Source organism: Anolis sagrei, chromosome 2, assembly GCF_037176765.1.
Source record: "Anolis sagrei isolate rAnoSag1 chromosome 2, rAnoSag1.mat, whole genome shotgun sequence".
NCBI lineage: Eukaryota > Metazoa > Chordata > Lepidosauria > Squamata > Dactyloidae > Anolis > Anolis sagrei.
The window spans coordinates 197,355,604-197,369,346 of NC_090022.1; the positions used below are offsets into that span (position 1 = coordinate 197,355,604).

A 13,743-nucleotide genomic window follows, 5' to 3' on the forward strand; every position below is an offset into this window, starting at 1 on the left:
ACTTCGTTGTTGTAAGTTTTTCGGGCTGTATGGCCATGTTCCAGAAGCATTCTCTCCTGACGTTTCGCCCGCATCTGTGGTAGGCATCCTCAAAGATTATGAGGTCTGTTGGAAATTAGGCAAGTGAGGTTTATATATCTATGGAAAGTCTAGGGTGGGAGAAAGGACTCTTCTTTGCTTGAGGCAAGTGTGAATGTTGCAATTGGCCACCTTGATTAGCATTTGATGGCCTAGCAGATTCAAGGTGTAGCTTCTTACTGCCCGGGGGAATCCTTTGTTGAGAGCTGATTAGCTGTCCCAAGCCCCCGGTGGCGAGGTGGGTTAAATCTCTGTGTCGGCAGAACTGAAGACCGACAGGTCGCAGGTTCGAATCCAGGGAGAGGCGGATGAGCTCCCTCTATCAGCTCCAGCTCCTCATGGGGGGACATGAGAGAAGCCTCCCATAAGGATGATAAAACATAAAAAATAATCCGGGCATCCCCTGGGCAACGTCCTTGCAGACGGCCAATTCTCTCACACCAGAAGCGACTTGCAGTTTCTCAAGTCGCTCCTGACACGACCAAAAAAAAGAAAAGCTGTCCCAAGAAACATGAAAGGCAGGGCAGACTCGTTCAATCAGAGAAGCCAGCCATAGCAGAGCACCTGATGAGCCAACCTGGGCACAGCATATTATTTGAGAACACAGAAATGCTGGACCACTCTCACAACCACCATGTCAGACGACACAGAGAAGCCACTGAAATCCACAAGCATGTAGACACATTCAACAGAAAGGAAGAAACCATGAAAATGAACAAAATCTGGCTACCAATATTTTAAAAAAATATCAAAAATCAGGAGAGTAAACAACACTCAAGAACAGAGGAACTCCAGACAAGAAACAATCATGGCTGAAAAGACATGTCCCAAAGTATCCGAAACAGTTTAGAAATATTACAACCATGTTGCTACCTTACGAACTCAGTTGTAGAATATCTCAGTAGTAACATACACGTAGATATAAAAAAGCACTTGGCTAAATATATTTGCATGTTCATACTCTGTATGCTTTGTTTCTGGCTTTTTTTTTTACTCTGTCCTAACAGTAGACTATCCTTTGCAATTTAAACAAGTAGAACAGAGCTTTACAATCTGTGTGTTGTACTGTGTCAACTGGAGTGCATGGGTGTGTTGCGCGAATGTTAACACAAAACCTCTGAGTTTTGTGTTACATTTTTATTTACAAAAATAAAAATATGATGAACCAACCTGGACACAGCATATTGTTTGAGAACACAGAAATGCTGGACCACACCAACAACCACCATGTCAGACTACACATAGAAGCCATTGAAATCCACAAGCATGTGGACAATTTCAACAGAAAGGAGGAAACCATGAAAATGAACAAAATCTGGCTACCAGTATTTAAAAAACTCTAAAATTACAACAGCAAAACAGAGGGGAAACAATCAGGCACATCCAATCACCTCTCAACAAAAGATTGCCCCAGGCACTGCCAGGGCCATCAAATGCTAATCAAGGTGGTCAGTTGAAACATTCACACCTAACTCCAGCAGACAAGAGTTTTTTGTCCTACCCTGGTCATTCCACAGATATATAAATCCATTTTCCTAGTTTCAATAGACCTCACTACCTCTAAGGATGCTTGCCAAAGATGCAGGCAAAACGTCAGGAAAAAAATGCCTCTAGAACATGGCCATATAGTCTGGAAAAACCTACAACAACAAAAAATAAAAATAAACGATTTTCATGAGATATGTTGTGATGCATGTGTAAACAGTGTGTCACCAACATGAAATGGTTGGAAAGCTCTGTAGGCTATTTCTGCCATTTCTGCTTGTCTCACGATTTTACTTGTCTTATAGTAGCTGTTTGGACCTCCAAGACATCAGCAATCCTGCGCTTGTGGTCCTGAGGGACTCAGGCCTGTGCCTAATTTAAGCCTATCTACCCGCCTGCCCACTCCAACCCCAAATTCTTGTTTAAGGAGAAAATGCCCTGGGATATGCAGATTCTAGTGGATAGTAGAACATTAGCTGTGTTATATAGAGCTTCCTAGCGAAGCCATTACTATACTATACTATACTATACTATACTATACTATACAATACACCCAAACTATGTAATGATGGTACAGTTTGGGTGTTGTTATTGTTGGAATGCAACCCCACACTGATCAAGTCTCAAGCCCTCAATGAGGAGAAATTGGTTAGCATTAGAATAGTCTGAGAGTTTTCCTTTCCCCCATGTCTCCTGTATGACAGTTGGGAATGTGTCTGTTTTCATCTCTTCTTTCTGCTCTCATTCTTTAAATTGGATACTTTTCTACTGCAAACCTTTTTGAATCAGACTTCTGCCTTCCTACACTTTAGTATGGAGAGTATGTGCTGTGTGCTTTGAGATCTCTCTCTGCTTGTGTGTCAGGAGAGATGTAATGATTGAGTTTTCTCTTCTGTTGAAATGTTAGAAGAGATGGATGTTGGAGTAGCTCAGACCCAGTTCTTTACCATGAAGAAATATAGGTAGTTCATTATTATCTATATAAATAAAAATGTAATGTTCGTTTGTGGGATTAACAGAACTCGAAAACCACTGGACAAATTGACACCAAATTTGGACACAAGACACCTAACAACCCAATGTATGTCCTTCACTCAAAAAATGATTTTGTCATTTGGGAGTTGTAGTTGCTGGGATGTATAGTTCACCTACAATCAAAGAGCATTCTGAACCCCACCAAGGATGGAATGGAACCAAACTTGGCACATAGTTCTCCCATGTCCAACAGAAAATACTGGAAGGGTTTGGTGGGCAGTGTCCTTTGGTTTTTGGAGTTGTAGTTCACCTACATCCAGAGAGCACTGTGGACTCAAACAATGATGGATCTGGACCAAACTCTACACAAATACTCAATATGCCCAAATGTGAACACTGGTGGAGTTTGGGGAAAATAGAATCTTGACATTTAAGAGTTGTAGTTGCTGAGATTTGTAGTTCACCTACAATCACAGAGCATTCTGAACCCCACCAATGATAACATTGGGCCAAACCTCCCACACAGAACCCCCATGACCACCAGAGTGGGCCACAGCAACGCGTGGCAGGGGACGGCTAGTTGTAAATAAACCTTTTGTGATTTTTTAAAAGATTGGCTCCTAAGCTCTGAATTCTCTACAGCCATATCACTTGGCTTTGCTTGCTAATGAGCTGATGCTCAACTTTTTGTATCCTGATTGTTTTTGGATGCTCTGCTTTATTTCGCATAGTTTTCCCTAACAATTATGATCTTAAAGCAAGTCATCAGTACACAAATGGAATCTTTGAGATTTCATAGATTCACACAATACCATTCTGGGAACAAAAGCATTGCATTAAGTAGCTAAGTACACGTACTTATACATCAGCTTTACCAGTTTGGAAGAGATTCTTGCAAACTTTCCCCACTTCTGACAACAGTAACTCTCAGGCTGATTCATGGCAAAAAAACCACAGCTGAGACTAAAGTACAGAATCAGCAACTGGTGCTCCCTCCCATAGTCTGATAACCATCTGCTTGTATACAAAACGTTTATGGAAAAAACAAAATATATTTGATTAGCCCTTTCAAGAATTAACCTCATAAATCCAAATCAGACTGGAGTTATTATTTGCGATCCTCACAAAACGTGAGAGCTGATCATTTTAACCTAAAAGCAAAGCCTGGCTGCTGCTTGGGTGGTTGCCAGGCTAGAAGGCACTTAACACTGTAAAAATCCCCCAAATAGTTTGACAGAGGCAAATAAAATACAAGGAAACCTTTATTTTCAATGTTATCAAGATTTTTTTGTCTTTTTTTCCAGCTGTTTCAGAGGACAAGTCCAGTCAGTTTTTTGTATTAAAAGGATCTTGATGGAGGTAGCTGTGTCTGTCCTGACTTTTGCTTGCACTTGTCCTGGTTAAATGAACTCAAAATAAAATTAAAATCAAGGAAGTGTGGGCCATGGTGGTGAACCCTGCAGCCAGGTCTGTGTAACAGATGTGGCGCTGCAGTCTCCAGTCACTATATACAGAGTCCATCCAACGTCTCCCGTTACCCAAGGGCAATCCAAGTGCAACTGGCAACGTATGGAAGATTGTACTTCCTCCTCTCTCCAGCCATCCCCCATGCAGAGATGACACCATCTGAACAGGAGTGCCAGGCAGGGGGGAAGTGGGGTCAAAATTCAAACAAGGAAGCGTATGTCACTTTAGCTGTATCACTGTGTTGGCAGCGCTGGACCAGTATCTCACTGCTGCTGTGCCACCTAGGACGGAGGAGATAAAAGGCTCACTGAGTACAATACAGGCCACGCAGATTCCCCCTCCCCCCCCCCGAATCCACCCACCCCAGCTGGGGCAGTCGCCATGGGCCCCCTCCCTCCAGTTCATGGCAAGGGTTGGAGTAGAAAGGTGGAAAGGTAGACCTAGGTGCTTACCTGCTGGGGTGGTGGTGGTGGTGGAGGAGGCGGCTCGCTGCTACGGTTTGCCAAGCGGCTGAGGATGTTGCGCTCCGACATCTGGAGGCGCACAGCCACTGGAGGAATGCGGGCAATTGTGGCAGGTAGCCGCGTCACATCGGCCTTCATGTCGCTCAGCAACTCCTCTAGCTGCTTCAGCACTGGAAGAAAAGAGGAAATTCCAGACTTACCTGTGAATCTGTTCTCCTTTAGGGAAGGAGGGAAGCTAGTCTTGGGAAAGGAAGGGGCTTCCCATCCTGAGTTCCTGGATATTAGATCTGACAATGCTCCTAGGCCCAAAGCACCGGATATGGAGAGAACAAGGTATGCAGAAAGAAAGAGGGACAGAGGCCTCCTGGAAAACGGTGTCAGAAATATTTAAAATTAACTGGGTATATTGATTACCAAAGTGTGAGTCAAGAACTGAAAGAGTTAGTAGGCCGAAGCCTGTTTAGAGTTAGTGGGCCAAAGCTAGAATCCTGAGGAGGTAAACCTCAGTGTGTGAGATGCTTCGGTGAAAGAAGCCCCTCGTTAAAGGCCTTGTAAGTAAAGCTACTATGTGAAGCTCCTGTGTAATTTCAGTGTGAAAGGAGGCTCTGTAAGAGCAAAGCTGTTTATCTACATAAGAATGAACCCCAGCAAGGAAGCAAAAAATGAAGTATAATGGACTTTATTTGTGTTGTGGAAATTCTGTGATTATAAATAGTGCAACTATATAATTTTACTACAAAAAAAGCCTCCTGTGGAAGATATAAAATATTCTGTGTTTTTTGTTCTTTTTATCACTTTAGGCTACTGGTGCTGGGTCATGCAGCTGCTATTAAGTTACGTCTGCTATACATTTATGAAGAGGGTCTTTTGTTAATAAGCCTACTCGCCCAACAAAGGGTTTTTTTTTCATGTCAGGAGCAACTTGAGAAACTACAAGTCGCTTCTGGTGTGAGAGAATTGGCTGTCTGCATGGACATTGCCCAGGGGACACCCGGATGTTTTTAACATCCTTGTGGGAGGCTTCTCTCATGTCCTTGCATGGAGTTGGAGCTGATAGAGGGAACTCATCCACGCTCTCCCCAGACATTGCCTTACATGAGAAGCTATGCAACGGAATGACACCATGCATGTTATGGGGGTGAACTGCCCTCCTTTCCCTGAAGAGAGCAGACATTCACAGACAAGTCCAGAACTTCCTTTTCTCCTCTTTTAAGAGGAGGGCAGCTAGCACTAGAATGCTAAAATATTATAAAAGCAGCAAATTCGCTCATTCAATAGCGACCATGTTCCTTGGCACACAAAGACTTTGTTAGTCTGACAATATCCATTGGGTCTGAATCATGTTTTCCTTGTATTTACATTTTATTTTATTTTTTGCATTTTGACCATGTTCCTTGGCACACTAAGACTAGCACTGGCTATTTATGGCTTCCTTAAAGTAGTTTTATAGGTCAAATAATGGGATGAACACCTGAGAGAATATATGTATCTCCTCAAAATGGAATCTCAAGAATCATGCAGTTGCCAGTCTTAATTTTCAAACCCTAAAGAAAGGTCAGTTGTAAAATATTGCCTGGTGATAGGACATCAGTCAAAGAGCTGAGCACTGGAGCCTGGGACAGCAGTAGAGGAGCACTATGAAGAGTGCTATAGTAAAAGCCCATTCAGACTGAGAGAGGCCTGAGGAAAGAATTCCCCATCAGTCCGAATGCCAGAGTATGATTGAATAGAGACTACCTTACTCTGCCTCAGGCATTTTTTGGAACTGTACTGCTTTCTATTTGTCACATATTTATTTATTTACAGTATTTATATTCTGCCCTTCTCACCCTGTAGGGGACTCAGGGTGGGTTACAATGTACATATACATGGCAAACATTCAATGCCATAGACACACAACATATATAGGCAAGGCACTCAGGGGCTATTTAACATTCCAGCTTCTGGCCACCAGGGGTGCTGTCACTTCACCAGTTGTTTGTGACACGATGAAGTACTTTCTTCATTTTTTGCATACTTCCTGGAGATTTTTATAGCCTCATAAATCAGTTAAATTAGCCTCCCCACATTTACCTAAATTTCCTACTTGACAGATGCAACTGTCTTTTGGGCTGCAAAGGTCGACAACAAGCTACACAATTTTGGTCAGGAGCTCACTTTGACCCGGGCTGGCTTCAAACTCATGACTTTTTGGTCAGTAGTGATCTTAATGCAGCTGACTCCCAGCCAGCCCAGGTGCTAAGTTCTATTGGTACTTGCCTGCCACAACTGAGCCTTAAGGGGCAAGAGCTACATTTTACAATCAAAGCCTGTCTTCCTGGACTAAAAGGAGGAGCTTCTCCCCAACACCAGATAGCTTCTTCTACTTGAGGGGGGAAAAAGAATGTCCATTTAAGGGATGAAAGGCAACATGGTGGGGAGAGATGGGATGGAGGTTGGGGGGAAGGGGCCAGTGGCAATATAATACAAGTCTGCCCTCATACAGTATGATCTCTTGGCAACCCCTTACCTTTGTGAAGCACTGCGTTTGCTGGTTTGTTGCCAGCCATAGACTCCTTGGACAGATGCTGGTGGCTCTCAGCTAGGCATTCCACCTCTGCAAAACGGGTATTCAGGGCCATTGAAGGATGGGAGGGGTCTTCTGACATGTTCAGATATGCAGCTCTCCGTAGCTGCTCTTCAATCACCAGTGCCTGTTCCAGCAGCTGCACAAGGACATGGAAACGTGTGTTCACCACTTGCCTGTGGTGCACCAAAGATCTTTTCCAACCAAAGAAGGCCCTCTCATTTCAGATCCTCTTATAGATCTGTGCATATAATTTGATGTGTCCACATTTTAGTTCCTATTTCAACACACTTTATTAAGTACAAGAGACCTCAGAAAGTCTGTATTACATCAGATCTAATTTAGAATTCTGCTAATGCAGCAGTTAACTACATGCTTCTGAGACACTACATGAGGACGAGTCAGTGCAGTGGTTGGGCTATAGGAAATCTATATGCTCTCAGCCATGAGCCATAACCACACTAGACAAACTCTTTTATCCTGATCTAACTCACATATTTGTGAGAATGAAGGCATATGCAAGAAAAATGCATGTTGCTTTAAGTTCTGAGTAAGAGGAAGAATACAAATATTGTTTGGAAAAGCTCACAACATTCCAGTTCTATCCCCAAGCAATCAGTACACACTCATACACTACCCCCAATGCTGGAATCAATGCATAAACACGCCTATCACTGACACCATGCTCATCCAAGTCAGTTGGTCTCTTTAGCTCTGTCCAGTTTGGAAGCACTGACTCTAGTGGAACTAAATCCTACTGCCTCCTCTTTTTACTGGTTTTAAATTTCTCACTTCAATAGATCACCTCAGGTTCCCAAACAACAATGAAAAACGTCTCCTCAACCACTTTCCCCATGTCAAAGAATAATTTCACATGCTTCCACCACAGTAGTACTTGCCCCCTTTCTGAAGCTCAACAGCTTCAAACATCGTACTCTTACTTCTCAGAGCAATTGCTCCAGCCCTTTATTTACGTACTCTTCTCTGTATCTGTCCCTGTTCTGAAATTTTCTTGCTGAACAGGAGCAGCAGCTTCAAATATATCGCCTATTTATCAAAGTTCTATAAAGCATACATTCAGCTATATTGAATGAATAAGTGATTTCAGGTTATGTACCTATATGGAATTGTGTCTCAGGTGATTCTACCTCAAAGAATCCCAATCTATGCATAAGCAGCAGTCCACCACTTTGAATCAAAAGATAACTAATGCTTAACAGTAAGCAAGACATTTGAAGAATTAATCCTCAATGTAAATGTTGATAATAGCACAATGGATTAAAATTGGAAGAAACAGATTCCATCAAAGCATTATGAAGAATTGTTAGGCAGTGGAATATGCTGCCTTGGAGGGTAATGGAGTCTCCCTTCTCTGAAGGTCTTTAAGCACAACATGGGTAGCCATTTGTTAAGAGATCCAATAGACCAGTGGTTCTCAACCTGTGGGTCCCCAGGTGTTTTGGAGAAAATCAGGCTCAAAGCGTTTTTGCAGTAAGAGGGCATCCACCATTTATTGGTATCCAGAAGACTCCAATATCAACATCTAGCTCTAGTCCTACCACTACTGTTTAAAATACCATGTGCTAATATATTCATTACAATCCACACATATTCTGCAAAGTACAGCTCTTAATTTATCAGAAAGTCCAGAAGGAAAAATTAAACTCTGCTTTCAGTAGAAACCAAAGCAGTTCAATATTTTGCAGCTAGGGAGATCAAGCTGTATTAGAATTACAGGTGCTCACCTTAAACCGTCTGGCCAAGAATTTGTTTTTTATCTCCAGGAAGTTGCCCCTGTTCATTTCGCCCTTGAAAGGTTCGTTGAGAATGGCGTAACGAGGATCATTCTGGATATCTTGCCACCGAGCATAACCATGGCTGAAATCAGCTAAGATCAGAAAAAATAACTTGGGAAGTCTTTCAAAGTGTAAATCATGAGAGTGTTTCTTTTAAAACAAAGGAAGAAAACTACCCCCATTATCTGAATCCTCAGATATTCTGTCCATGGATTCGTGGCAATTTGAAGGCAACCATAAGGCTACTGTGGCCCTAGATGAAAATGCGTTTTGAGACGTCTGCTCTAGAAAAAGGATACTTGATGATTCCTGCCAGGAGCCAGTAGTCATGACGCCGGTGCCAGATCTCATAGGTCTTCTTAGTAACAGTAGCTGCCCGCTCTTCGTTTTGCCACAGGGAATGCAACTCTGCAAGGAGGAAAGCATGTCCAAAAATGTATTTTCCTCACATGCATAAACCACAATTCCCAGGCAATAGATAATCCTTAAAACAACTATTACCAGTGAAGCCACCATCGGCAATATTGAACATGAATCGCTGCTTCAGGGCCTTCTTGTGCCTGTCATCAGTAGGCTCTTTGAGCGTTTCTCCATTCTGGAGCATCACCACATCTTTCTTTTCATCCTCTTTCTTCTCTTCTAGAAAGAAGGAATACAGGTTATGTGAGGCTGAGTAGGCAGTCTCCGCAGGGACTACATCTATACATTAAACAAGCTTTAACATGCTTACCCTTCTCTTCTAGGTTTATAGTTGGAGGCTCTGTGGGTGGGTCTGCTGGGGCCTTCTCTTCAACCTTCTCTATATCAGCTGCAAGAAAAAAAACACTCTTCTAATTGGTAACCCATCTTCCAAGCATTAGCCACTTTAGTCCCAAAGCAGCTTGATTTGACAGTCCAAGAGAGACAGGTCCCATTCAATACTAAAGCACAGCATATATCAATTCACACCTTTACTTTCTGTCTCCATTGGCTCCTCTTTTATTTGTGGTTCATCTGGTTTCTTTTCTTCCACTTCTGCAGCATTCACAGGAGATTTTGCTTCCTGTGAGGGAGTCTCTGTTGGAGGGGGACCCTGCTATGTGTGGAAAAGGATAGCTCAGTCACATAGTTCTAATATTTTATCTCAGCTTTTACCACTGTTAATCAAATAACTCTTACTCCACATTGTATATGAACTCTGCTTTTTAAAATTGTATTTTAATGCCTAACCTTATGTTTTACTGTTTGTTTTAATGCTGGTCGTTGACCCAAATACACATACACGCGCGCACAGAGTGAGTCACTTGCAGCAGTATTAAAAAAAAAACAACCACTCAAGACACCCCTCTCCCCATATACAAGATCAGCTAAAAGAACTGAGAGCTTTCTTCATCCTTGAACACTATTACACCTGTACATTGGGAAGAACTTCCTGGCCATAAGAGCTGTTCAGCAGCAGAGGTCTCTGCCTGGGAGTATGGTGGAAGCTCTTTATTTGGATGCTTTTAGAGGCTGGTTGGCCACCTGTCAGGAGTGCTTTGATTGTGCCTTTCCTGCATGATCGGGGGGGGGGGGGTGGACTGGATGGCCCCCTATGGTCTCCTCCAATTCTATAATCTTTTGATCTTACATATGAAAAGCTTGCTTAAACAGAAAATCTTTGCCTGCCAGCAAAAGGAAAGCAGTAAGGGGGTTATTGGTTTTAATGTTGTTATATAATATTTTACATGTTGTATGGCACCACTGTGTGCTTGTAAGCTGCCCGAGTACCTTTGGGAGATAGTAGTGGAATATAAATAAAAGGTATTATTATTATTATTATTATTATTATTATTATTATTATTATTATTATTATTAGCCTCCCACAGAAGGGAATTCCAGGGAAGCAACCACTGATAAGCCTGTCTTTACCAAGCAAGCCTATGATCAGGACACGACTGAGAGAAAGCATTCCCCTGTAGATTGCAGAACTCCTGCAGGTTTTTGTAAAGAGAAATGTGGTCTAAGAGAACCTTACCTCAGCTGGGACTTCGTTTTCAGCAGCAGTAGCACTGGAACTAATCTCCTTCTTAACTTCTGTTTGATCTCCTTGATCCTTGGTACAAGGAACCTCTTCCACTTTCACACCCTCTTCTAAAATTGGCACAAGGAAAAGAGAAATACATTTTAAAATGAACTCCTCATTCCAATCCTCAAGAGAAAGCAATATTGTAGCAGAACCCTTTACCAAGCAAATATCCCACAAATATGTCCTCTTGTGCCTTTGAGGGCAATTCAGAGCTCTGAGAAACCCTCCTAAAGTAAGAGTTAATTTGATCTACGTCCGCCGCAAGCCCTCTCTTCCAAAGCTTTGGAAAGAAGGGTGGGAATTGGAGGCTGGACGGAGCTCTCTGAGAAGTATAAAAACCGAAGATCCTCACCAAGTGGGGGAACAGGGGCAGGTGTGTTAGGCTGTGTGTCTCCTGGTGTAGAGGGAGTTGGGGTTTTGGGTGAAGGAGAACTGGGTTGCAACAACTTCTTGTTTTCCTCTATCTCCGCTAGTTCTGGCATACTCCAGCGTCCGTTCACGTGTTCAAACTCTTGCACCTAACCAAAAATTACAACACTCAAGTTCTTACATCTTCAAAATCAGAACCAATGAAACAGTATTTCTATATTTCTGGACTAATGCAGAAACAGGAAGGAAAAGCCTTTCATTATGCTGTCCCTATGATGCGCTTTTGAGACAGTGTCTGTGATCTGCTCAAGGTCACCCAATGAGTTTCCATGGCTGGCCAAGAAGGAGTAATTTTTGTTATTTATACCCCAATTTTTCTCTCTAAAAGAAAATAGTCAAAGCGGCTCACAATAAAACCAATACTGTACATAAAAATATACAAACATTAAAATAGAATTAAACATTAATGTAATTTAAAATGAACAGTTAAAACCTTTAAAACCAATTAAAAACACGTCTGCACCTTCTGACTTAATCTTAAATCTTCTTTAAAAACCTGTCTGAATAAAAAGCATTGAGCCTGCTGCTGGAAGGATAGCAGGGAAGGGGCCATTCTGACTCCCCAGGAAAACAAGGGTTCCAGATTTGAGCTCCAATGCTCAAACCATTATATCATACTGCATGTGACATATTAATAATTACCTAGAAACTTTTAAGCAGCATCTAAGACAGTGGTCCTCAACCTGTGGGTCCTCAGATGCTTTGGCCTTCAACTCCCAGAAATCCTAACATTTGGTAAAATGGCTGGGATTTCTGGGAGTTGTAGGCCAAAACATCTGAAGACCCACAGGTTGAGAACCACTGCTCTGGAGACTAGGGATCAAATCTCCACTCAGCCATGGAAGCCCACTCGGTGATCTTGGTTGGGGAAGTCTCGGTCTCAGAGGAAGGCACAAGCAAACCCTCTCTGAATAAACCTTATCATAAAAACCTTGTGATATTGCAACTCTAAATTGGAAATGGCCTGAAGGCAAACAAGAAAAAACTTCCTTAACCTCATGAAGTAACAAGTCGGGTTTTTTTTTTTAAGTTCCTACCTTTTTTCGTATGAGTGACATGACCCCTATCCGGGTGAGGACATGCTGCCGCGACAGACCCTCACGTGGGACCCCATCAGCAAATGTTTCTGCCCCATCTGCTCCTGGTTCACACAAGTGGCGCATGAAGAGGGAGACATAGGCCCTGCGGAAAGGAAGAGGGGGCCTGAATTCCAATTTCTTGGGATTTAGCTACCTTTTCCCAGTTTGTATCAGCATCACCATCACATTAGTTACCTTTCTGTGACAGCCAAAGAAATCTGTGTATGAGTGCCTGTAAGCACAATGTTCACGTATCCAAATTAGTTTAGAAATGCTCTTTTAGTTACAATTGTCCACCCCCCCCCCCCCAAAAAAAACAACAACATATTCTATTGGGTGTATTACTAAAAAGTAAAAGTTCCCCATTGACATTAAGTTTAGTCGTGTCCAACTCTGGGGGGTGGTGCTCCTCTCCATTTCAAAGCTGAAGAGCCAGCATTGTCTGTAGACACCCCCTTGTCATGTGGCCGGCATGACTGTATGGAGCGCCGTTACCTTCCCGCAGAAGCGGTACCTATTGATCTATTCACATTTGCATGTTTTCTAACTGCTAAGTGGGCAGATGCTGGGGCTAACAGTGGAAGCTCACTCTGCTCCCTGTATTTGAACTGCCAACCTTTCAGACAGCAAGTTCAGCAGCTCAGTGATTTAACCCACTGCACCACTAGGGGGACCCTAGTGTATTACTAGGACACAAATAAATAATGTTTTTGAAATTTGAACATTTGTTGTGAATCGCCTCAACCCACAAGGAGAGGCAGGTGAGACATAAAAAAAATAGTATTATTATTGTTATTTCTTTCCCATAAAAATGAGATTAGCAGAAATTTCTTAACAGTCCTAGAAAAGAAGTCATTTAGGTAGCCTCAAAATGACAAATTAAATAATGGTTACAGTGTGTCGTTTCCAAGGAAGAGCGGGTTTGTTCTGTTCATAGTGAAGACAGTAAGTGACAAAGTAAAGACCCTGTTCTCTTACTTCACATCGACTAAGCATAGCAATAGCATCAGTAACAACCCAGAGGCACTACACTGTATTATGCCACTATGGCTGGTATAGTTCATATCACTTTCTCTCCAGACACTGCCTGTCAAATCCTGTCATTTCTCTTCCATTGTAGAATTTGTTGCCTGTCTGTCACACTTCCCTTTCTGATAAGTTTAAAAAAGTTAAAACCTCCTCTATCTTTTCCATGGAACTTTAAAAGCTATTCCTCATTCTGGGTCAAAGCACAAAAAACTTCATAGGAAATGTTTAAATCAAAGCTACAATTACAGCCTTAATTATTTTTATTGGGAATGCCAAATAAACAAACAAAATAACTAAACTACAAAGTACTGCACTACATGGTAACAGC

The 13,743-nt window shown here is 42.3% G+C and overlaps 1 protein-coding gene and 1 non-coding gene across 6 annotated transcripts in view; both read right to left on the reverse strand.

Moving 5' to 3' along the window:
* Nucleotides 1–3,782: 3,782 nt before the first annotated feature.
* Nucleotides 3,783–13,743, reverse strand: part of CHD4 (chromodomain helicase DNA binding protein 4) — a 44,988-nt gene continuing 35,027 nt past the window's right edge. For 4 of the 5 annotated variants that reach the window (XM_067464327.1, XM_067464326.1, XM_060762642.2 and 1 more), the window contains 11 exons: nt 12,345–12,489; nt 11,231–11,396; nt 10,828–10,943; nt 9,780–9,906; nt 9,562–9,639; nt 9,333–9,470; nt 9,131–9,239; nt 8,781–8,913; nt 6,979–7,174; nt 4,458–4,639; nt 3,783–4,286 (listed from right to left, as the gene is read on the reverse strand). In XM_067464327.1, coding sequence (XP_067320428.1) covers nt 4,269–4,286; nt 4,458–4,639; nt 6,979–7,174; nt 8,781–8,913; nt 9,131–9,239; nt 9,333–9,470; nt 9,562–9,639; nt 9,780–9,906; nt 10,828–10,943; nt 11,231–11,396; nt 12,345–12,489 — 1,408 coding nt within the window. In that variant the 3' untranslated portion in view covers nt 3,783–4,268. The remainder of the gene's footprint in view (nt 4,287–4,457; nt 4,640–6,978; nt 7,175–8,780; nt 8,914–9,130; nt 9,240–9,332; nt 9,471–9,561; nt 9,640–9,779; nt 9,907–10,827; nt 10,944–11,230; nt 11,397–12,344; nt 12,490–13,743) is intronic. The other variant, XM_067464328.1, reaches the window with a different exon arrangement.
* LOC132769568 (small Cajal body-specific RNA 11) lies at nt 11,057–11,194 on the reverse strand. The gene has a single exon (XR_009630893.2). It is a non-coding gene; the product is annotated as a small Cajal body-specific RNA 11 (non-coding RNA).